The sequence below is a fragment of the Falco peregrinus genome (genome assembly GCF_023634155.1).
Source record: "Falco peregrinus isolate bFalPer1 chromosome 12 unlocalized genomic scaffold, bFalPer1.pri SUPER_12_unloc_1, whole genome shotgun sequence".
NCBI lineage: Eukaryota > Metazoa > Chordata > Aves > Falconiformes > Falconidae > Falco > Falco peregrinus.
In genome coordinates this window covers 532,488-555,634 of record NW_026599548.1, presented here as the reverse complement: position 1 = coordinate 555,634, position 23,147 = coordinate 532,488, and the positions used below count along the sequence as shown (strand labels likewise).

Genomic DNA, 23,147 nt, shown 5'->3' with positions numbered 1-23,147 from the left:
TGAGGTGTCCTTGTCACCAGGGTGCCCCTGTCACCAGTCACCAGGCTGTTGTGACGTGGGGGTGTCCTTGTCCCTGGGGTGTCCCTGTCACCAGCATGTCCCTGTCACCAGGCTGTCGCGACACTGGGGTGTCCCTGTCACCAGTCACCAGGGTGTCGTGACACTGAGGTGTCCTTATCACCAGGGTGTCCCTGTCACCAGTCACCAGGGTGTTATGACATGGGGGTGTCCTTGTCCCTGGGGTGTCCCTGTCACCAGGGTGTCGCGACACTGAGGTGTCCATGTCACCAGCATGTCCCTGTCACCAGTCATCAGGCTGTTGTGACATGGGGTGTCCTTGTCACCAGGGTGTCCCTGTCACCAGCCACCAGGCTGTTGTGACATGGGGGTGTCCTTGTCACTGGGGTGTCCCCCCACCAGCATGTCCCTGTCACCAGTCACCAGGGTGTCGCGACATGGGGGTGTCCTTGTCACCAGGGTGTCCCTGTCACCAGTCACCAGGGTGTCGCGACATGGGGGTGTCCTTGTCACCGGGGTGTCCCTGTCACCAGTCTCAAGGCTGTCACGACACTGGGGTGACCTTCTCACCGGCGTGCCCCCCCCCCCGGGCAGGTCCCATAGCAGGGTGTCCCCTTCACCACAGTGTCCCTGTCACCAGAGGTCCCTGTCATCAGGCGCAGGGCTGTCGCGACATGGGGCTGTCCTGTCTCCGGGGGAGTGGGCCCCTGTCACCCCCCGTCCCGACAGCGCGTGCCCCCGTCACCGCTCACCGGGCTGTCGCGACACCACGGGGAATCCCAGCCACCGAGGGGCCCCGTCACCGGGCTGTCGCGACCCGGGGGTCCTTGTCACCGCCCCCCCTCCCCCCCCCGCCCGACCTTCTCGCACCGCTTCTTCCGCCCGCCCGACCTCGGCCGCTCCCGGCCCCGCCCCCCACCGCCCATTGGCCAGCGGGGCGCCGGGGTGGGGTGGGGGTGGGCCCTTGCGGGCGCCAGCCAATGACAGCGAGGAAGGAGGTGGGGTCACGTGGGGGAGGGGAGGGCGGGGGACCCGCCCCTGCGGCCCATCCCCCTCCGCGCCCGGCAGCGGGGGGAGGGGCGGGGAGCGCCGAGGCGGCTCGTGCCCGGGGAGGGTTCGGCCCTTTGGGGCATTTTGGACCTTTTTTACCTTTTTAGGTTTTTTTATTTTTACCTTTTCTCCCCTTTTATACCTTTTTCCCCTCTTCCCCCTTTTTAACCTTTTTCTCCCCTTTTCCTTTTCCCCCCCAATTTTTCCCGTTCTTTCCCCGCCCAGCCGCCCCTCCCCCCTCACCAAGGCCCCGCCCAGGGTGGGGGAGGGGCTGCCCCTCCCCCCCCCCCCCCAGCTCAGACTCGGGCCCCGGTTACAGCGTCTGGTGCCGCCTTTGGAATCCCGAATTATTTAATTCATAATTAATTCCCAATAATTTCATATGTCAATTATCTCTGCAGCGGGATCCCATGGCCACATCAAATTGTTTAAAATCAAATTTTTTTAAAATCAAAATTTTAAAATATTTTAAATACGAACTGTAACCTGACGTGGTTATTAAGAATTGAAATTTTCATTTTTCATTTCAAATTCTGAATGAAAATTTTCCTGTTCAATGAAAAATTCTTTTTGCAAAGAGCTAAAATCTGCTAATTACTATTAAATGCAACTTTCAAAGTTAAATTTTAAAAAGTCAGCCCTAAAATTTAATTTTTAGTTTTTTAAAAGTTAGGTTTCATTTTTACACTTAAAATTTTTTCAAAGCATCAAAAGTTTCATTTTATACTAAACATTCATTTTTAAATGTACACTTCCGTTTTCAAGTTAACTTCAAACAAAAAATTCAGAGGTTTTAATCTTCAATATTACATTTTAAAACTTCAGTTTTAAATGAAAAATTCTGAAGTTTTAATTTCCAATATTATATTTAAAAACTTAAAAGTTTTTAAACAAAAAATTCTGGGTTTAATTTTCAATATTAAATTTTACAACAAACTTCAGTTTTAAACAAAAAATTCTGAAGTTTTAATTTTCAATACAGTTTTAAATGAAAAAAACCTGGTTTTAATTGTCAATATTTTTAAAGTCTAAAGTTTTAAGCAAAAAATTATGAACTTTCAACTTTCAATATTAAATTTTAAAACTTCAGTTTTCAAGTTAATTTTAAATAAAAAAGTCAGTTTCATTCAAAAGTTTTCATTTTCAATTTTAAGTTGTAAAACTTACCCAAATTTAAGGTTTCAAAATGTCAAACTAAAATTGAAATTTTAGTGAATTTTAAAATAGATCCCGGAATTTCCAGTTTTTTCCAGTATCAAGTGAAAATTTAGCGTTTTTAGTGGGGAGGGGATGAGGCTCGCTGGGTGGGGGGATGGGTGCCCCAACCATGCCCCCCCCCCCCGCCCCCTCCCCCCCCAGGGTGCCCCTCCCCCCAGCCCAGGGTGGGGGTGGAAAAAATGGGGCCAAAAGCGGCGATTTTTGTACAAAACCCCAAACTGCTGCGTTTATTCCGCGATCGGCACCGACCCAACTGCAACTCCCGGGAATTACGGAAACACCCACCGACGGCTCCGGAGCGGATCCCGCTGGGATCGGGGGGGAGGGGCTATGGCACCAGGGGGGATGGAGCCCGAACAGCATCATCAGCATCATATTAATATTAATAATAATAATAATAATAATAATATTAATGGAGGGAGGGGCAGCCGCCCCGCCCCCACTCAAACACCTGGAGATTTTGTAAGGTATTTTTTTTATGATTAAAAAAATTAATAAAAATAATAATCAAATCATCAACTTGACGAAAGAGAGAGAAAAAAAAAACACTTTAAAATAATAAAAATAAGAACCCGGCGGCTTTTGGGGGTAAAAAGGGAGAAAAAGATTGAAGTGGGGGAATAGCAGGGGGTGGGATGGGGGAGGGGAAAAGGGGGGAAAAGGAAAAAAGAAGGAAATAAAGAGGGGGAAAAAAGGGGAAGGAAAAAGGGAAAAAGAGAGGAAAAAAGGAGGAAAAAAGGAAAAAGAAAGGAAAAACGAGACAAAAAGAGGAAGAAGTGAAAAAAGGGAAAAGAGAAAAATAAAGAAAAATGGGATAAAATTTAAAAAAAGGAGGACAAATGGAAAAAAGGAAAAATAAAGGAAAAATGAGACAAAAGAAAAGAGGAAGAAGTGAAAAAAGGGAAAAGAGGGAAGAGAAAAATGAAAAATAAGATAAAGTTAAAAAAATTCAGAATTTCAAAAAGAATTTCAAGCATGAGGGAAAATAAAGATGCAAAAGGGAGAAAAAAGGAGGAAAAAAGATATAAAAAATTAGGAAAAAGGAGGAAAATGGGAAGAAAGGTGAGGGAGGACGACGGATGAGCAGCAGGTGGGGTCCCGGCTCCCCCCCCCCCCCGTTCCCTATAGATCCCCCCCTTCCCCCTCCGACGCCAAATTTTATCCTGAAAGGCCAAAAGGAAAAACCATCCAAAAATGGGGTTTATTGTGAAGCGCCTGTTGTGCCGCCGCTGAACCTTTTTATCACGAAAAAACCCAAAATACGTGAAAAATAAAGACAAAAAAACCAAAACAAAAAAAAAAAAAACCAAAACAAAAACAAACAAAAAGAAACTCCGGAATATAAAGTGACGGGGGTGGCGGAGGGGGGGGGTGGGGGAGGGGAACCTTTTCCCAGCCATTTCCCATCTGGATTGAGGTTTGGGTTTTATTTTTTTTGGCTGGGATTTGAATTTTGGACTCGTTTTCCTATTTATCGGTGTGAAAAGGGGGGAAAAAAATATGAAAAAAAAAAAAAAAAGAGGAAAAATAAGGAAAAAACAAAAAAAAAAAACCTGCAAGTGAAAGTCCAGGGGGGTAAGGCAGACCCCGCCGATCCCTGTGCCGGTCGGTACATGCGGGACGATCCCGATCCCGGAGATTTTTTATTTATTTTTTTTTTTTTTAACACTTAACGGAGAGTCCGAAGCTTTTTTTTTTTTTTTGCCAGGGAAATGGGGGGAAAAAAAAAAGGAGAATTATTTTTTTTTGTGTGTGGTTTTTTTTTTTTTTTGACTTTTTTTTTTTTTTTTTAAAGAGTCAAATCGGGAGGAAAAGAACCCAAAATTCCCAAAATTCTCCAGGCGCCATTAGAAAAGGTTTTCCTCAAATATTGCCAGTAAATCGCTCTGGAAATTCATGTCGATCGTCGCTGCCATCTGCAAAAGAAGGGAAAAGAGCTGTCAGGGGCTTCCCAGGAATTTTTCACCATTCCTGGGATTTTTTTCACCCTTCCCAGGATTTTTCCTGCCATTTCCCAGATTGTTCCTGCCATTCCCATTTCATTTCCACCAGCCTCCGGTATTTTTTAGGAACCACCAGGGATTTTTTGGCAGCCCTGAGACTTTCTGGCATGATCCAGAGTTTTCCCACCATTCCCAGGATTTTTTTTTTTGCCATTCCCAGGATTATTTCACCATTCCTGGTTTTTTTTTTGGCAGCCCCATGCAATTTTTTGGTGTCTCCAAGGATTTTTCAGCACTGCCAAGAATCACTTTCTGGCACCCCTAGGGATTTTTCACCATTCCTGGGATATTTGGGCACTCCCAGGATTTTTTCACCATTCCCAGGATTTTTCCTGCCATTTCCCAGATTTTTTCTGCCATTCCCATTTCATTTCCACCCGCCTCTGGTATTTTTTAGGAACTGCCAGGGATTTTTTGGGTGCCCTGAGAGTTTCTGGCATGATCCAGAGTTTTCCCACCATTCCCAGGATTCTTTTCACCATTCCCAGGATTTATTATTTCTGCAGCCCCAGGGATTTTTTAGCAGCTCTGGGAATTTTTCAGGACTTTCCAGCTTCCCTGGGAATTACTGGGAATCCCTGAGGATTTTTGGGCTTCCCTGGCGATTTTTCCATGTAGTTGGGCATTTTTTTGGTGTCTCAGGGTTTTTTCAGCATCCCTGGATTTTTTTTTGGCATCTCTGTGGATTTTACAGCATCCCTAGGGATTTTTGGGGGATCCTTAGGGATTTTTTGGGGATCTGTGAGGGTTTTCTGGCATACTTGAGAATTTTTGACTTTCCCGGGGATTTTTCAGCATCCTCAAGGGATTTTCTCAGCTTCCCTGTGCATTTTTCTGCATTTCCAGGGATTTTTCAGCATCCCTGTGGATTTTTTCAGCATCCCCAGGGATTTATCAGTGTCCCTGGAGATTTTTCAGCATTCTCGAGCATTTTTTGGCATCTCCAGGCATTTTTCAGCATCCCCAGGGATTTTTTAGAATCCCTGTCTGGTTTTTTTTTTTGCTTCCTGGGGGATTTTTCCACATCGCTGGTGCTGCCCCGGTTCCCCACTCACCGCTTCCCGGCGCCTCCGCTCCTGCTCCCGCTTCCTGGCCATCTCCCGCTGCTGATCCAACATGGACTGGGAGGACTGGGGCTGCGAGCTCTGGGCTTGGGGCGCCGCTGCTGCCGCCACTTGCTGCTGCTGCTGCTGCTGCTGCTGCTGCTGCTGCTGTTGCTGCTGCTGCTGCTGCTGCTGCTGCTGCTGCTCCTGGCGCCGCCGCACCTCCTCGTGCACCCGGCGCGCCTGCTCCATGGCATCCTCGTCCTCCCGGCTCCTGCCAAAAAACCCCGGGAAGTGCCGTCAGGCCAAGCCTGGTCCCAGTTTGCTCCCAGCTGCAGGCACCGGCACAGGTGGGGGATGGGCACCCCTGGTGCTGAGCGCCCGGCCCGGTGCACTGCGGATCACTGGTGCCGGTGTCAATTCGTGCCACAAGATCTGAATGGATCTGTGCCATGAGATCGGGTCATGCCATGGATCACGTCAGCACAGATCACAGCACGGACTGGACTGGGTTTGGGCCACAGGATCAGATTGTGCCACAAGGTTGGACTGGATTTGTGCCGCCAGGGCGGATCGCGCCATGAGATCAGATTGGGTTCGTGCCACGAGACGGGATAAGATCACGTCACACCACGGATCAGGCAGCTGCAGATCGTGCTGCACGACTGGATCAAATTCGTGCGGCCAGATGGGATCATGCCATGGATCAGACTGGGCTTGTGCCACGAGATCAGATCGGATTTGTGCCACGAGATCAGATCAGATTTGTGCCGCAAGATCAGATCAGATTTGTGCCACGAGATCAGATTGGATTTGTGCCACAAGATCAGATCGGATTCGTGCCACGAGATCAGATTGTGCCAGGGATCAGATCAGTTTTATGCCACGTGGTTGGACCAGATTGTGCCACAGACCAGATCAGGTTTGTGCTGCCAAACCAGACAATGCCATGGATCAGATCAGATTCATGCCACGGGATGGGATTGGATTCATGCCATGGGATGGGATCGGATTTGTGCCACGGGATTGGATCGGATCTGTGCCACGGGACGGGATCAGATCTGTGCCATGGGACAGGATCAAATTTGTGCCATGGGATGGGATCAGATTTGTGCCACGGGACGGGATCAGATCTGTGCCACGGGACGGGATCAGATCTGTGTCATGGACAGGATCAGATTTGTGCCACGGGACGGGATCAGATTTGTGCCACAGGACAGGATCAGATCTGTGCCACGGGACGGGATCAGATCTGTGTCATGGGACGGGATCAGATTTGTGCCACGGGACGGGATCAGATTTGTGCCACGGGACGGGATCAGATCTGTGTCATGGGACGGGATCAGATTTGTGCCACGGGACGGGATCAGATCTGTGTCATGGGACGGGATCAGATTTGTGCCACGGGACGGGATCAGATCTGTGTCATGGGACGGGATCAGATTTGTGCCACAGGACAGGATCAGATCTGTGCCACAGGACAGGATCAGATCTGTGCCACGGGACGGGATCAGATCTGTGTCATCGGACGGGATCAGATCTGTGTCATGGGACGGGATCAGGTTTGTGCCACGGGATGGGATCAGATCTGTGCCATGGGACAGGACTAATTTGTGCCAGGAGATCAGGTCCGTGCCAGACTGGATCGTGCCCTGCCAGGATCGCACCCCCCTCCCTCCCCGCGCCCTTGGCCGTGCTGAGGACCCCCCCCCCCAAGGAGCCTTCCCCGTGATGCTGGTGGTGCCAGCACCGTGGTGGCCTCACCTCAGCCGCTCCTGCTCCCGCCTCAGCCGCTCCTTCTCCCTTTCCACCTGCTCCGCCTGAGCCTTCAGCGCCTTCTCCCGCTCCTCCTTCTCCCGCGCCGCCCTCTTGAACTGCTCAAAGCTGTCGCTGGAGGACTTCGCCGTGGAGGATGGGGTGGTGGGATGTTTCTGGACCAAGCTCGCCCAGGAACCCATGTTCTTGATTTTCAGGTCCTGAGGAGGGAAGGACGGGGGGGTCAGGAGTTGCCGTGCCGGGAGGGGAAGCAGATCCAGCCGACGATCCCGCCGCTGCCGAGATGGTGTTCACCATCACCGCATCATCCCCAAAAACCATCTTCTGGTTCCCTGGGGCCAAAGGAGGTAGTGGCCCAACCCTGGGCAGCATCTCCTCCCCCAAGGCCACGCTCGGAGCAGGACCGGCTCCTCCGGCACCCGGCACTCCCGCAACACTTGGACCATGGAAGGGTTGGGGGGGGAAGGGACCCTTCAAGCTCATCTCATCCCACCCTCCTGCCGTAAGCAGGGACCTTCCGTGAGATCAGGGTGCTCAGAGAACCTCGGACATTTCCAGGGATGGAGCATCCAGCACCTCTCCGGGGAATCCAACCCAGCGTCTCAGCACCCGCAGCATGGAATATTCCTCCTGAGGTCCCGTCTAAACCCACCCTCTTCCAGTTTAAAGCCGCTGACCCTTTGTCTTATGAGGTCTTGGTCAAAAGTCTCTTTTATAAACCTCCTTTACACCTGGAAAGGCCACGGGAAGGTCTTCCCAGAGCCTTCTCCAGCCTGGAGAAGCCCAGCTCAGCCCATCCTCACCCAAGAGATGCTCCAGCCCTCTGAGCACCTTTGTGGCCTCCTCCACACCCACTGCTCCAACAGATCCATATCCTCATCCCAAGGAGCCCAGAGCTTGAGCCAGGACTCCAGGTAGGACCATCACCTCCCCTGGACCTCCTGACCATGCTGCTTCTGATGCTTTTTGGGCTGGAGGTGCCCATGGGCAGCTCGTGTCCAGCGCTGCACCCACCAGCACCCTCACGCCCTTCTCCCTGGGGCCGCTCTCCATCCCTTCATGCCCCAACCTGCACCGATCCTGACCAGCCACAGGAACTTGTGTCTGGCCTCGTGGAACCTTCTGAGGTTCTCCTGGGCCCACAGCTGGAGCTTCTCCAGGTCCCTCTGGATAGCATTCGGCTCCTCCGCCTGCAGGGGGGTCCCACCTCCACCTCTCTGACCTCTCCCAGGTGCTTTGCACCTCCAAGTGGGCAACATGGAGGTGAAGAACCCCAGCTCTTGGCCAAACACCAAGCTTCAGGCCACCAGCGCGGTCCTGCCTCATTTTAGGTGGTTTAATTCTGAATTTTGGGAGGTTTTTTTCCCATTTTTTTCCAGGGTCTGATACCTTTTTTGGGGCAACGGGTGTTTTCGGCTCTTGTTTCTGCCGATCCTTCTCTTGCACTCCTGGTGGCGGGGGGTTTTGCTCCGGGGGTCTGATGACGGGTCGTCCCCCCTCCATGGGTTTCATCTCCGTCCCTAAAAACCAGCGGCTCCCGTCAGAGGTTACTGGGGTCCTCTGGGAGCCCCACGGTGAGGGAGAACCAACTCAGGGGAGGGGACACGTCTGTCCCCAGACTCACGTTGCGGGATGTGCGCAGGTGGTTTGATGCTCTCCGGGTGTTTTGGCGGATCTTGCCGCAACGGGGGACTGAAGGTCTCGTTACGGATGACGGGCGAATGCATCTTCTCCTCCTTCACCACCATGGGCTGAGACTGGACGACGGAGGCGGCTCTCATCTCCTGCGACAGATAAAAGAATCAAGGAACGTTCTGGAATGCCCTTCCCTCATCCCCTCCCTTCTCTCCATCCCCAAATTCCTGATGCAAACCACTGGCCAAGGGCCCCTGGGCTTTCGGCGCGTGCTCCCAAGCTGGCGGTGGGAAGGTGCTGGTCCCCGTCAGGTGGGACCCCCGCGGTTGGGTGCTCTGCTTTCCTTTTTACCTGTTTTTTTGGCTGGATAGTTTGTTGAGGTGGCGACTGGTGGACCAAACCCTGGAACTGCGGCATCTGTGGGGAATGCATCATGAGAGGGGAAGGGGCTTCCCTCAAGTGACCTGGGAACAGTTTTGGCATCAATCAGTTAACCGTCGTCACCACTGGCATGCCAGACATCACCCGAAAAACAAATAAAAAAAATCAGCCGGTCGGCGCACGCCATCCCCCTACGGGACGAGCTCCCCCTCCCCGCCTGAAGCGGGGTGGCCCTGGGATGTGGCTCTGGGATGTCCCCAGTGGACCCCAGGCACCTCCTCCCAGCTGGGACCGCTGCCACCACCCAGCACCAGGGAGTAGAAGATGCTCCGAGGCTACGCGGTGGTTTGTTGGGTCCGGGCGATGCTCGGTTCTGATGTCCCCCCCACTGCCGGGACCCCTCCTTCTTGTTCTTCTGGGGGGTCCAGCACTATTTCCAGCTGTAGGACGGTTCCCCTGGGACACCCTGGTCCTGCCTGGCCCCCTCCCTGCCCCCAGCCTGGGCTCTCCGGGTGAGATTTTGGGAGCCGGCAAGGTCCAGCTCAAGCATCAGGTCCAAGCTGCCTGCCCTCCCCCTGCTCCATCCCTAAAAACTCGGGATCTATCCTGCCTACACTCGCATGGGGCTGAGCAGGACAACTTCGGGAGCCAAGCCCCGACGGGCCACAACGTGGGTACCAGGTGGCCAACAGAAGCAGGAGCTGTCCCCAAACTGCCGAGGTTTTATGGGTCTGGAAGGTCCGGAGTCATCCCAGCTGCGGATGTTTCCCATTGGGAATGCCAGTGGTGGCACCATGGAGTGGGCTCTCCATCGTGGAGATCCAGGATCGCCCATGGCCGTGTTAATCAGCTGCTTCCTCCGATTCCGGGGATGGCTGGAGGTCATCACACCGGTTACCCCCCCAAGATCTTTCCACCTCCTCTGCCTGGCAGCCAGGCGGCTGTTATCAGAGGCCACGCTCCGAGGAACGCCAGGACACCTCTGTGGAACATCCATAGCCCTGACCTCCTCCAAGAGCGGGGAGCAGACCCCCTGCCTCCTGGGGGGACCTCCTGATGCTGGCATGCAGCTAGGCTGGCCAAGAAGACTCAAAAACCTGAGGACCCTGTGGTCTTCAAAGATCTGAGAACTCCCGAGTTCCGCAGACATTTGAGATCCTTGAGATTCTCAAAAATGAAGATTCTCGAGTTCCTCAAAAATGAGATTCTCGAGGTCCTCAGGGAATTGAGATTGATTTCGGCAAAGTTCTGACATCCCTGAGTTCCTCCAAGACCTTAGATCTTCAAATCTAAGAACCTCAGGATCCTCACAAATGAGATCCTCCAGTCCCTCAAAAACTTGAGAACCCTGAGATCCTCAAGAACTTGAGATTCTCGAGGTCCAGGGATTGAGATTGATGACATCCCCAAGTTCCTCCAGGACTTTAGATACTCAAGATCCTCACAAATCTGAGAACCTCGGGATTCTCCCAAATGAGATCCTCGAGTCCCTCAAGAACTTGAGAACCCTGAGATCCTCAAGAACTTGCAATTCTCGAGGTCCTCAAGGAATTGAGATCTGAGTTCCTCAAAGTTCTGACATCCCCAAGTTCCTCCAAGACTTTAGGTCTTCTCAGGATCCTCACAAATCTGAGAACCTTGAGATCCTCAAGAACTTGAGATTCTCGAGGTCAAGGAATTGAGATCGAGTTCCTCAAAGTTCTGATATCCCCCAGTTCCTCCAAGACTCCAGATCTTCAAGATCCTCACAAATCTGAGAACCTTGGGATTCTCTCAAATGAGATCCTCGAGTTCCTCAAAAGCTTGAGAACCCTGAGATCCTCAAGAACTTGCAATTCTCGAGGTCCTCAAGGAATTGAGATCCGAGTTCCTCAAAGTTCTGACATCCCCCAGCTCCTCCAAGACTTCAGATCTTCAAGATCCTCACAAATCTGAGAACCTCGGGATCCTCAAGAACTTGAGATTCTCAAGGTCAAGGAATTGAGATCAAGTTCCTCACAGTTCTGACATCTCCAAGTTCCTCCAAGACTTTAGATATTCAAGATCCTCACAAATCTGAGAACCTTGAGATCCTCAAGAACTTAAGATTCTCAAGGTCAAGGAGTTGAGATCAAGTTCCTCAAAGTTCTGACATCCCCCAGTTCCTCTGAGAGTTTAGATATTCAAGATCCTCACAAATCTGAAAACCTTCAGATCCTTACAAACGAGATCCTTGAGATCCCCCAAGAACTTGAGAACCCTGAGATCCTCAAGAACGTGCGATTCTTGAGGTCCTCAAGGAATTGAGATCGAGTTCCTCAAAGTTCTGACATCCCCAAATTCCTCCAAGGCTTTAGATCTTCAAATTTGAGAACCTGAGGATCGTCACAAACGAGATTCTCAGAAATTCTAGAACCCTGAGATCCTCAAGATCCTCCCACACTCCCTCTCCTCAAATGTTAGGAGGATTTGGGATGGAGAGCAGCATTGCTGGGCAGTTACATCAGGCTCCAGCTCCCGGGGGCTTCCTCTGCACCCCCCACCATCTACCAAGGGGTGCTGGCGGAGCCTGGCCGACGCACGGATGCCACCCCACCACCCCATGTCCCCCCCCCTCCTCACGCAGGGCGACTGGGCTCGAGCTGTAGCCTCAACCGCCGCCCCCGCCTCCTGCTCACCGGTCGAGTAGGGATCGGGCTTATGATGCCGCGGCGACGGGTGATGCTGGATGACCTGCTGCGGTTTGGCCGGCTGCGGTGGCGGGGGCGGCGGGGGGCGGTTGTGGGGGTGGATGTTGCTGCGGCGGCGGTTGGGGTTGGGGGATGTGGGATGGGAAGGGCATGGGTTGCATGTGCATGGGCCGCGGCGGCGGCTGGTGCTGCAGCTGCTGCACCGCGGGGTGAGCCGGCGGCTGCAGGGGCGGCTGCGGCTGCGACTGGACCTTCACTGAAGGGAGAAGAGGAGTCTGCGGCTGCTGCACTTTCTGCAGCTGCTGAAGGTAGAGCTGCATCTGGCTGGTGCTCAGAGGCAGGTTGTGGTGCGGCGGCGGAGGTTCTTCGTCCTCCAGCAGGACCTGGGGAGGCTGGGGCAGAGGCGGCTGAGGAAGCATGGGTTGCTGGCTGATGGCCGGCGAGACGGCCGGTGGACGCGAAGGCTTCGGGGGGAGCGCGGCAGCTCGGTTACTGGGTCTGGAGGGCTGCTGAGGCAGAGCGTTGTGCAAAGCTGGGGAGAAAGGGAAGGACACGGTGGCACGATGGACACCAGGAGCCCAGGACCTCCCCTGGCCCACCCACTCCCGCTCCTCCATCCATCCCGTTCACCCCCCAGGAGGAACAAACCCCTCCACCGCCACCATCCTCATCCTCTGGAGGAAGAACCAGAGGTCGGGCTCACCTGGAGGAGACACCACGGCATGCTGGTTGAGGTGGGGAGGAGTGCTGTGCTCGGGCGGCTGGGGGAGGTGGGGTGGCATCTCCGGCTGAGGCAGATGCATGATGGGTTGGGTGAAATGCGTCATGGTGTCAAACATGTTCCCCGGCAGCGGGTGCTCCAGGACGGGGACTTGTGCAGGGACGAAAGGCGGAGGAGAAGATTTCATTGGTGGTGGAGCTTGTTGAGGAACGGGAGGGGGCGGCGGGGGCGGCGGGGGCTGCTGGGGTGGTAACGGCTGCGGTGGTAAGGGCTGCGGTGGTGGAGGGGGCGGCGGGGGCTGCTGCGGTTGTGGCGGTGGAGGAGGCTGTGGTGGCGGCGGTTGCTGCTGCACCGGTTGATGGTGGTGATGGTGATGCTAAGGGAGGAGAAAAAAAACCCAGTGAGTTACCAAAACACCTCACCAGTAAACCCCTCGTAGTCACCCGAACGCCCGCCCTCCTCACCACTGAAGCACCCCCCCAGTCACCAAACCACTTTCTGGGTCACCAGAACCCCTCTCTGGTGACCCAAAACCTTTCTCTGGTCACCAACAATGACCTCCCAGTCACCAAAAGGCCTCCCCAGCCACCAAAACACCTTTTTGGTCACCGAAACCCCTCTCTGGTGACTCAAAACCTCTCTTTGGTCACCAACAATGACCTCCCAGTCACCAAAAGGCCTCCCCAGCCACCAAAAAAACCTTTTGGTCACCAAAACCCAACCCCATCTCTGGGAACTCAAAACCTCTCTTTGGTCACCAACAATGACCTCCCAGTCACCAAACACTTTTTTGGTCACCAAACCTCCTCTCTGGTGACTCAAACCTCTCTTTGGTCACCAACAATGACCTCACAGTCTCCAAAAGGCCTCCCCAGCCACCAAAACACCTTTTTGGCCACCAAAATCTCTCTCTCTGGGAACTCAAAACCTCTCTTTGGTCACCCACAATGACCTCCCAGTCACCAAACACTTTGTCACCAAAACCCCTCTCTGGTGACTCAAAACCTCTCTTTGGCCAACAACCATGACCTCCCAGTCACCAAAACACCTTTTTGGTCACCAAAACCCCTCTCTGGTGACTCAAAACCTCTCTTTGGCCAACAACCATGACCTCCCAGTCACCAAAACACCTTTTTGGTCACCAAAACCCCTCTCTGGTGACTCAAAATCTCTCTTTGGCCAACAACCATGACCTCCCAGTCACCAAAACACATTTTTGGTCACCAAAACCCCTCTCTGGTGACTCAAAACCTCTCTTTGGTCACCACAATAACCTCTCAGCCACCAAAACACCTTTTTGGTCACCAAAACCCCTCTCTGGTGACTCAAAACTTCTTTTTGGCCAAAAACAATGACCTCCCAATTCACCAAAATGCCTTCCTGGTGTCCTTCCAACCACATCCCCCAGGCTGGGGTGGCTTGGGACACCTTCCAAGCAACCCAAAAACGTCTTTGAGCGATGGGCTCAGCCAAGCCACGTGTGCCGGCACCGGTCCCTCCCGGTATTCTCGGTGTTCCTGAACCTCCCCGAGGATTCAATCCCAACTCAAGTGAGATGGGATGGATGCCGCATCTCCTACCTTTTTTTGCTCTCGTCCCGAATGCCCTTTTTTCTTCAATTTCGGTGCCATTTCTGCAAAAAAAAAAACAGAAGGGGGGGACAGAGCAAACGTTAGTACCGCAGCGGTGCCGCTCTGCCCCATCACCCCCGTCAAAAGTCAACGGCACCATCCAGTACCGACAACGGCAAAGGAGAAGGATTTAGGCATTGCTCGAGCTGGATGTCCCTGGGGACCACTTGCCCGGAGGTTTCACTGCCCTGCTGTTGCAAAAAGGAGAAAATTGTAGCAGAAAGGAGAAGAAAATGAAGGTGAAGACCCCCCCAACCCCTTTCTTCCCACCGGTGTCTTCCCGGTGGAAAAGGACCCAACAGCCAAGAAAAAACATTGCTCAACCAGACTCAGCTATTCCAGGAATGCTGCCTGGCCCCGAAGGGGGAGACAAGGAGCGAGAGACTTGGCAGGAGGAATTAAAAAAAAAGAAAAAAAAAAGAAAAAAAAGAGATATCAAATATCCCGGCTACGCCAACAACAATTTTCCATCCCCCCTTCCCCCTACATCCTCGGAGGGTCTGGGCGTCCTGCGGGATGGACTCTCACGCCTCCTCCCCTCTGGAGATATTTTTAAAGTGGCGTAATCGAAAACAACTGGTTTGAGTTTGGGTCCAGGGCGACAATTTCCCAGGATTTCCTCCGCAAACCGTGCCAAGAAACAGCGGATTCACAAAAATCCATCCTCCGAGATCCACAAAAATCCCTCCGGGGTGGGAGTTTTGCTTTTCTTTGGCGTGGAGTTCGGATGGAAAACCTTCAGGGTGACAATGTGGGTGGGGGGTGGAAGGTCCCAGTCCCTGGGGATCATCTCCCAGATGGGATTTTGCCTTTCAGTCCCTCCAGAAATTAAGATTTAATTCCTGAAGTTTACTCCTTCACCTGTTGTTTTATTTATTTTTTTTTATCATAAGGCAGCACCAGTGACTGGTATCAGCACTGGAGCATGCCCAGATGCTTGATGATGGGATTTATTGGACCAGTGGCACCATTGTGCAGGTTTTGAGGCTGAAGTCCATAAAAAAGTAGCTTTTTTGGGAAAAAAATACCAACCAAAAAAATGGTTGGGAAGGCAAGAAGGGAAAATTTCAGCACTGGCAGCTCAGTTCCTATTCACCCGCCTGAAAAAGCTTGGTTTTAAATAGAAAAATATTTGGTTTCAAGGTGGAAAGAGGCTTTTTGAGTTCATGGTTGATGATCCCTCACTACACAGTGCGGATCCGGTGGATCTGTGGGTAACGGGAGAGCAGGAGGTCACAGTGGATGCCAGCATCCAGGGACGTGGTGAAGAGTGAAACGGGGATTAAAATGCTGCCAGGGAGATGGGATGTTGGGAAGAGGTAGGATTCCTCGAAGTCTCGTGGTGATGGGATGGACATTTGTGGCTCCAAATGGGCATCCAGGGATCCGGATGGGCATCCAGGGATCTGGATGAACATCCCTGGCTCTGGACAAGTGGCTGTAGCTCCAGATGGACACCTACAGCTTCAGATGGGCATCTGTGACTCTGGATGGGTGTCCACGGATCCTGACTGTCACCCACGGCTCTGGATGAGCCTCTTGTGGCTCAAGATGGGTGTCCACTGATCCAAATGGGCAACCACAGCTCCGGATGGATGCTGGGCATGAATCCCCCTTCCAGAAAGACCAAGATCTGACATCTTCTTCCATCAAGAGGGAAAAAGTGCTTGGCAGAACCTTGTTGCTCATCCTGCTGACGCTGGAGAAGAAACAAGGACAAGAAATGGAGACAAGCTTCTCCAGCAGATGCTCCCGATGGATAAAACATGTCCGGGTACAGCTGGTGGGGGGTGGAAGTGGCTTCACAGAGCACCCGGTTGGTCTTGTCCCACTTAATTAGGATAAAAGCACTCCTAAGACAGTAAAGAAACCCCAAAATCAGGAGAAACACGCAGAGCACGGGTGCCAGGTGGTAAGAGAAGAGAAAAACTGCGGACCAAGCCAGGGTCAGCAGGGATGGAGAACGGGTTCCCAAAAAAAAGCCACATGATCCAGCGGTGTCGCGAGCGAGCGCATCCCTGCTCTGATGCTGGGTGGAAAGAGGAGCTGCCACGGTCTGACCGTGCAGCTCCCCAACCCAGCTGGTTCCTGGCATTGCTCCTTCGGGAAAGATGGGCGCGCTCCTCTCCATCCATCCTCCAACGTGTCACGACCCAACGGTTCTCCCAGGGGAGCTTTTTCGGCGTAGGCTTTGCCATCAAGTCTTGGTGTAAGCCAAATAGCACCACAATGACCCCAGGCAAGACCTGGGAGCAGGACGGGTGAATCTTGCCACTTCAATCACTTGATACACTGTAACTGTGGCTGGAAGTGGTGGACAGATGCTTTGGGAGACCCTTCAACAAGAAAATGAAGCCAACAGAGACCAAGAGTGGCAAAGCCACGACGGTCCCAAGGGGATGACCCCGTGGGATTGGTGATTTGAGAGACACAATGAGCTTGGCAAACCCAACCAAAGGATGAACCTTCTTCACTGCTGAAGATGGTTGCTGAGTGACAGCTGGTGTCGTGAGGTTTGGCATCTCACCAGGGTACAAGAGCATCGAAAAGAAGCCCTGTCCCATCTCCAACCCCAACGGCATTTCACGCTGGGACGTCTTCCCCAAGAAGACGAAGCCCATGGAGACCATGAGCAGCAACGCCACGATGGTCCCAGGGGGGATCCCCCAGTGGCATTGGTGAGTTTGGAGATGCCAACTCTACCAAAGGATGAAGCTTCTTCACCACGAAAGATGGTTGTTGGGTTACTGCTGGCGTTAACATGGTTCAACATCTCTACCGGTGTCTCCCCAGGGAGCAAAAGCACTGAGGAGAAGCCCTGTCCCATCTCCAACCCCAACACAGTTTTGTGCTGGCCAGTTAGATCTCATCTGCAGGGCTAAAAATCCCTGGGATTAAAGAAAAAAATAATTTCTATGATGTCATGTCAAGATGTTTCCATAACAGAAAGGCTGAATTGCTGCACGAGGCTCCGCTCCTGCCAGTGTGACTGCAGCCAAGTGTATGTATTTTTTTTTTCCCTAAATCCTCATCTTTTACTCCCACCCAAATTTGCCCAAAGTAGCAAAACACCAACATATGGTTCACTATCATCATAATTTCACATTATTAGTTAAAATTCCATGATTATACAAACAGTGCATTTTTCTGTAGCAAGCCACTTTATTGATTTTATTATTTAAAAATAAAAATATCAAAGCTATACAATTTTTCTCTTTTTTAGAGGGGGAAAAGAAGCTGGTGGTTACAAGGCTGCGAAATCCCGAAGCATGCAGAGAGAATATAAAAATAAACAGATTTATATAAAGTATTTGTAGCAGATCAAGGTTAAGTGGAAAAAAAAATCTAAATAAATGCCGTTATGGAAACAGTTTGTTCATACTTAAATTCATCCTGATTTTCCAAGTCTGGTGTATTCAAGAAAAAAAATAAGATCTAAAATTACAAGTTTGCTAAAAACATGCAGTTATACATTCCAGTAAAATCATGATCCCATGTATTTACCCCTGTGTCTCCCAGGAAAATAACAAACTTATTTGGGGAAAATAATATAATAAATGCTAAAAGTGACTGGAGTCCAAAATCCAACCCAACAGCAACAAAAAAGCAACTTTTATATATAATATTGGCTATAAATACAATTTTTATATGCAAGAAGGAATTGCTATTAGGTTTTAGGGCCGCAGAGCTGCGACAGAGCCTCCTGGATTCAGCAGTGGAGTATTTTTTTTAGTGGACAATACTAATTTTCATTAATTGTGCTCTTGGGAGATGGGACTGGTGCCTTTGTCCACCCTACAGACCCCATCAATCCCCCCCCAAATTTGGGATGCCAGCAACTGTGGCTCTGCCAGAGAAACGACCGGGTCAGCTGTTATTCTCCAAATCACATGAAATACACCAAAATTTGCCTGACAGGGTGCTGGATCCCCACGAAGGGGATGCTCAACCCAGAGCCACAGCTACTCCACAGTGGGAAAGACTGGGAAGCAACTGGGAAGACTCGTGTTAGGTCACCGAGGGACTCCAGTCCTTCCTCCCGTACCCCATGGCCGAGAAACTGAACCAGAAGGAGCAAATTACCTCAAAAGGCACAAAACAACTTGAAAAAATAAATGGTTGGGTTCAATCCATCCGTCTCTCAAACTCCAAGGAAAATGGACTGAGGATTAAAGTTCCCCGAAAAGAAACCAGCACATGGAGGACATGGCGGGGGGGGGGATTTGGTGGCTGGGACTGAGCTTCAGCAGCACCCATGGGTTCAACCTGGATGCTTGGGATTGAAACCTGGTACCTGAGGACTAAACCTTTACCTTAAACCCAGGCTCCTGCAAATTAAACCCAGAATACCAAATTAAATCCAGGTTAACTTTGAATTAAACCTGGATACCTGTGGATTAAGCCCCAGTAGTTCTGAATTAAAACCGAGGATGTGTGAATTAAACGTGGGTACCTGCAGATTCCAGGTCCCTTGGAATTAAAATTGTGATTTAAACCCAGGTACATGCAAATTCTGGGTGCCTGGGAATTAAATCTGGATGCTGGGAATTAAACCTGGGTGCCTGGGAAGGAAACCTGGTACCTGAGGACTAAACCTTTACCTTAAACCCAGGCTCCTGCAAATTAAACCCAGGAAACTTTGAATTAAATCCAGGTTAACTTTGAATTAAACCTGGGAACCTGTGGATTAAGCCCCAATAGTTCTGAATTAAAACCAAGGACGTGTGAATTAAACAAGATTCCAGGTCCTTTTGAATTAAACCTGCGATTTAAACCCAGGTACATGTCAATTAAATTCCCGGGTCCCTGGGAATTAAAGCTAAGGTACCTGCCAATTAAACCTGGGTCCCTGCGATTGAAACCGTTGTACTTCTGAATTAAACCCGGCTACCCCGGAATTAAAACCTGCCCACTTCTGAATTACAACATGAGTACCTGCGATTTAAACCCACCCAGATGGCCTCGTGTGTGGTTTTTTTTTTTTTTTTAATGTATTTATATATATATTTTTTAATTTATATATATACTTATATATTTATATATATAATTAAATTAAAAAAATTAAACTCAGCTACTTCTGAATGAAACCCAGATACCTGCTAATTAAATCCAAGTACCTGTGGCTTTAAACCCAGATATTTTTGAATTAAACTTGAGAGATTTTAAACTCTGAAGTCCCAGCCACCACTAACTGGACCCAGCCTTACGTTAATGCCTCTCCTCCTAAAAATGGGATAAAAATCTTTTGATTTGCTACGAGCAGCTCCGCAAACCCCCAGGAACAGGTTTCCCAGCACTGCTGAGCCAGCTCTAATCCCAATTTTTAAGATTTTTAATCCTTCCTAAAACCTTGAGCAAGCAGCAAAGCCGCCCTGCTTTACGCCACCCGCGTAGAACACGCGGTAAATGCGATCCGCCCGCGGGAAACAGAAGCAAAGCCAAATCCTCAACCATCAGCTCACTGAGCCTCAAATTAAATCGCTAAACTTGTCATCGCTGCTGTTAATTACCGTGATTCCCCCCCCTCCCCCCCCCACTGGTTTTTCAGGGGTCTTGGGAAGCACCTCCCGTCACACACAGGGGATTAAATAATTGAAGCATCCTCAAGTTGTGAGGATGAACAGGCAGAGCCCGCCCCGATTTGCCATGAAATCACCCCAAATTTTGTGCCTACCAAACCTAAGCCAGGTTTTACATTGCCCAAGCACCTGAACAGCCCAGCCCAAGATGCTCCAAGCTGGGAGAAGCACCGGGAGATGCCGGGAGAGCTCACTTGTGGCTGGCTGCAAGCGAAAAATCCTACCTAGGTGCTTCCAGGATGCAGTTCGGGGTCATTTGCATCCATTAATTTTTAATTACAACAAGTTAAACCGGAATAACCCTCTTGACTGGCACCTCTGGTTTTCTCAGGGCTCAAGGCAAAGGCTCAGTCCCATCTCCTACGCTACAAAACCGGTATTATCCTCAGTTTTCCTTCCTTTGAAGCCTCCTATTTTCAGATTTTCACCCCAATGCTCCCGATTTAATGCAATACCATGTTTAATTGCCAGCTCCAAGGAGGGATGGAGATGTTGCATGGATTCAAGCAGGTAAAATAAAAATAAATCTGATTTTAAAAGCTCTGGCTTGCAAAAAGGCAAGAGGCAGCTCGTGGGAGCCACCGCCGAGCAGTAAAATGGCACTGTAAAGAGAATAAAATGGAGTTGCAATCGATTGCAATTAATTCTGTCTTACAATTTCATCGCATCTGTGTTTGCTTATATGCATTAGCATTAAATGCCTCTTTTTTTAATGATACACCCAAGCAAATGCCAAAAAATCAAGGTAAAAAAATCCTCTATTGCACAAAGTGATCCCACCGTCCAGCGGCTTGGCGGGCAAATAAAAGCTTTGTTAACAGAAAATAAATTGCTAAGATGCCAGATCGCCTTCAGAATGGCAGGGCAACATTTTAATTTTGAAGCTTACTAATTGAAACTCTAATTCTCCGCTTCAGCCAGCGCGGACGCCGTCTTATCCTCGCCCCCCCCCCCCCCCCCCCCCCCCCCCCCAAAATAAATGGACAAATATTTCACAACAGCAAAACGAACCAGCTCGTTCCGCTCGGGGTCGTTAAAATAACATCACTGTAAACACGCTGGGTCAAAAATACACCTTAAAACATCTTAGAAATGTCTTTTGAAAAGGTCTTAAAACTTGCATCTTAAAAGAGCTTTTAAAAGAAGGTCTTAAAATGCCTTGAAATGGCCTAAAAGGTCTTTTAAAAGGTCTTAAAATACAACTTAAAAAGTGATTCAGTGGTAACACGACAAATACCGGGATGGAGAAAATCTACTTGATTATCATCAAATCCCTGCGGTCACAAGGTTTTCATGGTGTATTTTAGCAGAAAGGGGAGGAAAAAATGCTTTAGGAGACCAAAAACCCATTGGCACTGGAAATTAACTGAATACAAGAGATTAATTCTCTTAATTAACTTCCTACCCCAAGCATTATGGGCTGGATTTGTCCCCCGATGGCGTAATGCTGGCACAGAGGGAGGGTATTCGTGCCAGAGCCGGGGTCCTAAGCCTCTCCCAAGGACCTGACCTGGACATCAGCCAAATCCATCCCAAATACTTGGGAGACGAGATGGCAAAGATGGGAGGGATACTGGATTTGGGAAAAAGCAGCCAAAAAGAGGAAAAATGCATTTAAATAAAACACCAAGAGCAACCCTGGGCTCCTCCGCATCTAACCAGGCGTCGTTTGGGGGAGAAACACCCAAAAAAGAGCATTTTCCGCTCTCCTGGAAGCTGGATTTACCAGAGCAAGAGCAGCACGTAGGAGATGCTGGTGCTTTTCCAGGTTTGAATTTCTGCTCATTGAAACGAGAAGGGTTTGGCACCGGTGCATCCTGAAAAATTCCCACCTCGCATCTCGCATCCCTGCTGCTGAGCTCCGGCAGGATCCCTGAGCTCATCCCTATAAATCATCACCCTGGAAGGATCCTGCCATCCCACTGCGGATCTTCATCAGCTTTATAAGGGGCAGGGGGAGGGGAGAGAATTTTAAATCAAACACAATTCGCAGAATTGTAGTGGATGGGCTTAGTAGGTTGATTTTATCATTTTACTTGGAAATGGGATGCTGGGATTAAAGCTCTGGATTTGGGATGAGTTGATGTTAGCCAAGATTAATGAGATGTGATACGTCATGATAAGCTGATCACTCCAGTTTGTTTTGGTTGATGGGACTGTGAGCTTGGCAGAAATAAAGCTAAACTGGATCCAAATTTGTTTAAGAACACAAATATGGCAGGTTTTGCTTTCTCCCATATCAAGCCAGGGCAGAATTTAGCACCAAATAATTTAATTTTCCGATTGCTGAGAGTCAACCCTAACCACTGCATTGAAACTTTAAAAAAAAAAAGCCTAAGTCTATTAAAACCACATTAAAATAGATCAGGATGTTCAAAGACAGCAGCCTCCAGACTTATCCTGGCCAAACACATCCCTAAAAAGCAGAGGGAAAAAATCACATCCCTAAAAAGCAGAGAATCACTGGGAAGCATCGCCAGCACCAGCTCAAACTCAAGTCTGACCAATCCTGCTTTTTTTTTTTTTTTGGAGGGTTGTTTGGTTGTTTTTTTGGGGGATTTCTGCTCCTTTTTTCCATGCCGTTCACCCTACGTGCCCCACCCAGCTACCAAAATAAATCCAGCTTATTGCCTGCCACATGCACATCCCGCTTTCCCAACCTGCTGGAGATGTGGAAGTGGTACCAGCAAGTGAAGCGCTGGGATAAGCCCGGCTTAACCTCCGGACTCCAGCCAGGAGGAAAAACCGGCTTCAAGTGACGGCACCAGCTTTGCTCCCCTAAAAACCAAGGAGGGAACGCCAGCACGGAAAGCATCATCACGGAGAAGAACAGAACAGCCTGATTTAAGCCCGAACACTAGTGGTAGGAGGGAGAAGCAAAGAGTTACGCAGAGCCGATGCCTCTCTGGTGATTTAAAACTGAATTAAAAAGTATTTTTTGCTCAAGAGCTGCCCGATGCCGTAGAAGAAAAAGGTTTTTGCCCTTAAAACCGGATTCCTATGTCTTTCTCTATCCCCTGCGGCACGAGCAGTGCTGGTCACAATGTTTTCAACCTCTCCTTCGAGGGAATAGAGCTTTTTTCCTGAAAATTACAAATCTAAGTCGTTAACCAAAGAGCTACCTTGGCGCACGCTAGTTTTTTGGCTCCCGCGCTCGCATCCCAAGTTCAACAAGAAAAAAACTTCGGGAAAAATCATCCTGTCGGGCTCAAGAACTGCCAGAGACAACATTGCTACCGCCAAGTTGGCCACGCTGAGCCCCAAACCCCAGCAACATGCAGCTGCGTCTATGGTTTTGCTCATTCTAAAGACCATTTATACAAACAAACAAACAAAAAATTTAAAATAATAATAATAATAATAATAATAAAAAAAAACAACAAAAAAAAGTAATTAAAAGACCGAGCCAGGAATGAAAACATA

General features: G+C 50.1%; 1 protein-coding gene across 1 annotated transcript in view; it reads right to left on the bottom strand.

Annotated features, from left to right (window-relative positions):
• Nucleotides 1–3,468: 3,468 nt before the first annotated feature.
• Nucleotides 3,469–23,147, bottom strand: part of BRD4 (bromodomain containing 4) — a 75,517-nt gene continuing 55,838 nt past the window's right edge. Inside the window, 10 exon segments of the mRNA XM_055793174.1 lie at nucleotides 3,469–4,202; nucleotides 5,345–5,606; nucleotides 7,097–7,308; nucleotides 8,498–8,628; nucleotides 8,733–8,892; nucleotides 9,095–9,207; nucleotides 11,782–11,876; nucleotides 11,878–12,325; nucleotides 12,497–12,890; nucleotides 14,095–14,147. Of these exon segments, the coding sequence (XP_055649149.1) occupies nucleotides 4,134–4,202; nucleotides 5,345–5,606; nucleotides 7,097–7,308; nucleotides 8,498–8,628; nucleotides 8,733–8,892; nucleotides 9,095–9,207; nucleotides 11,782–11,876; nucleotides 11,878–12,325; nucleotides 12,497–12,890; nucleotides 14,095–14,147 (1,937 nt within the window). The 3' untranslated portion in view covers nucleotides 3,469–4,133.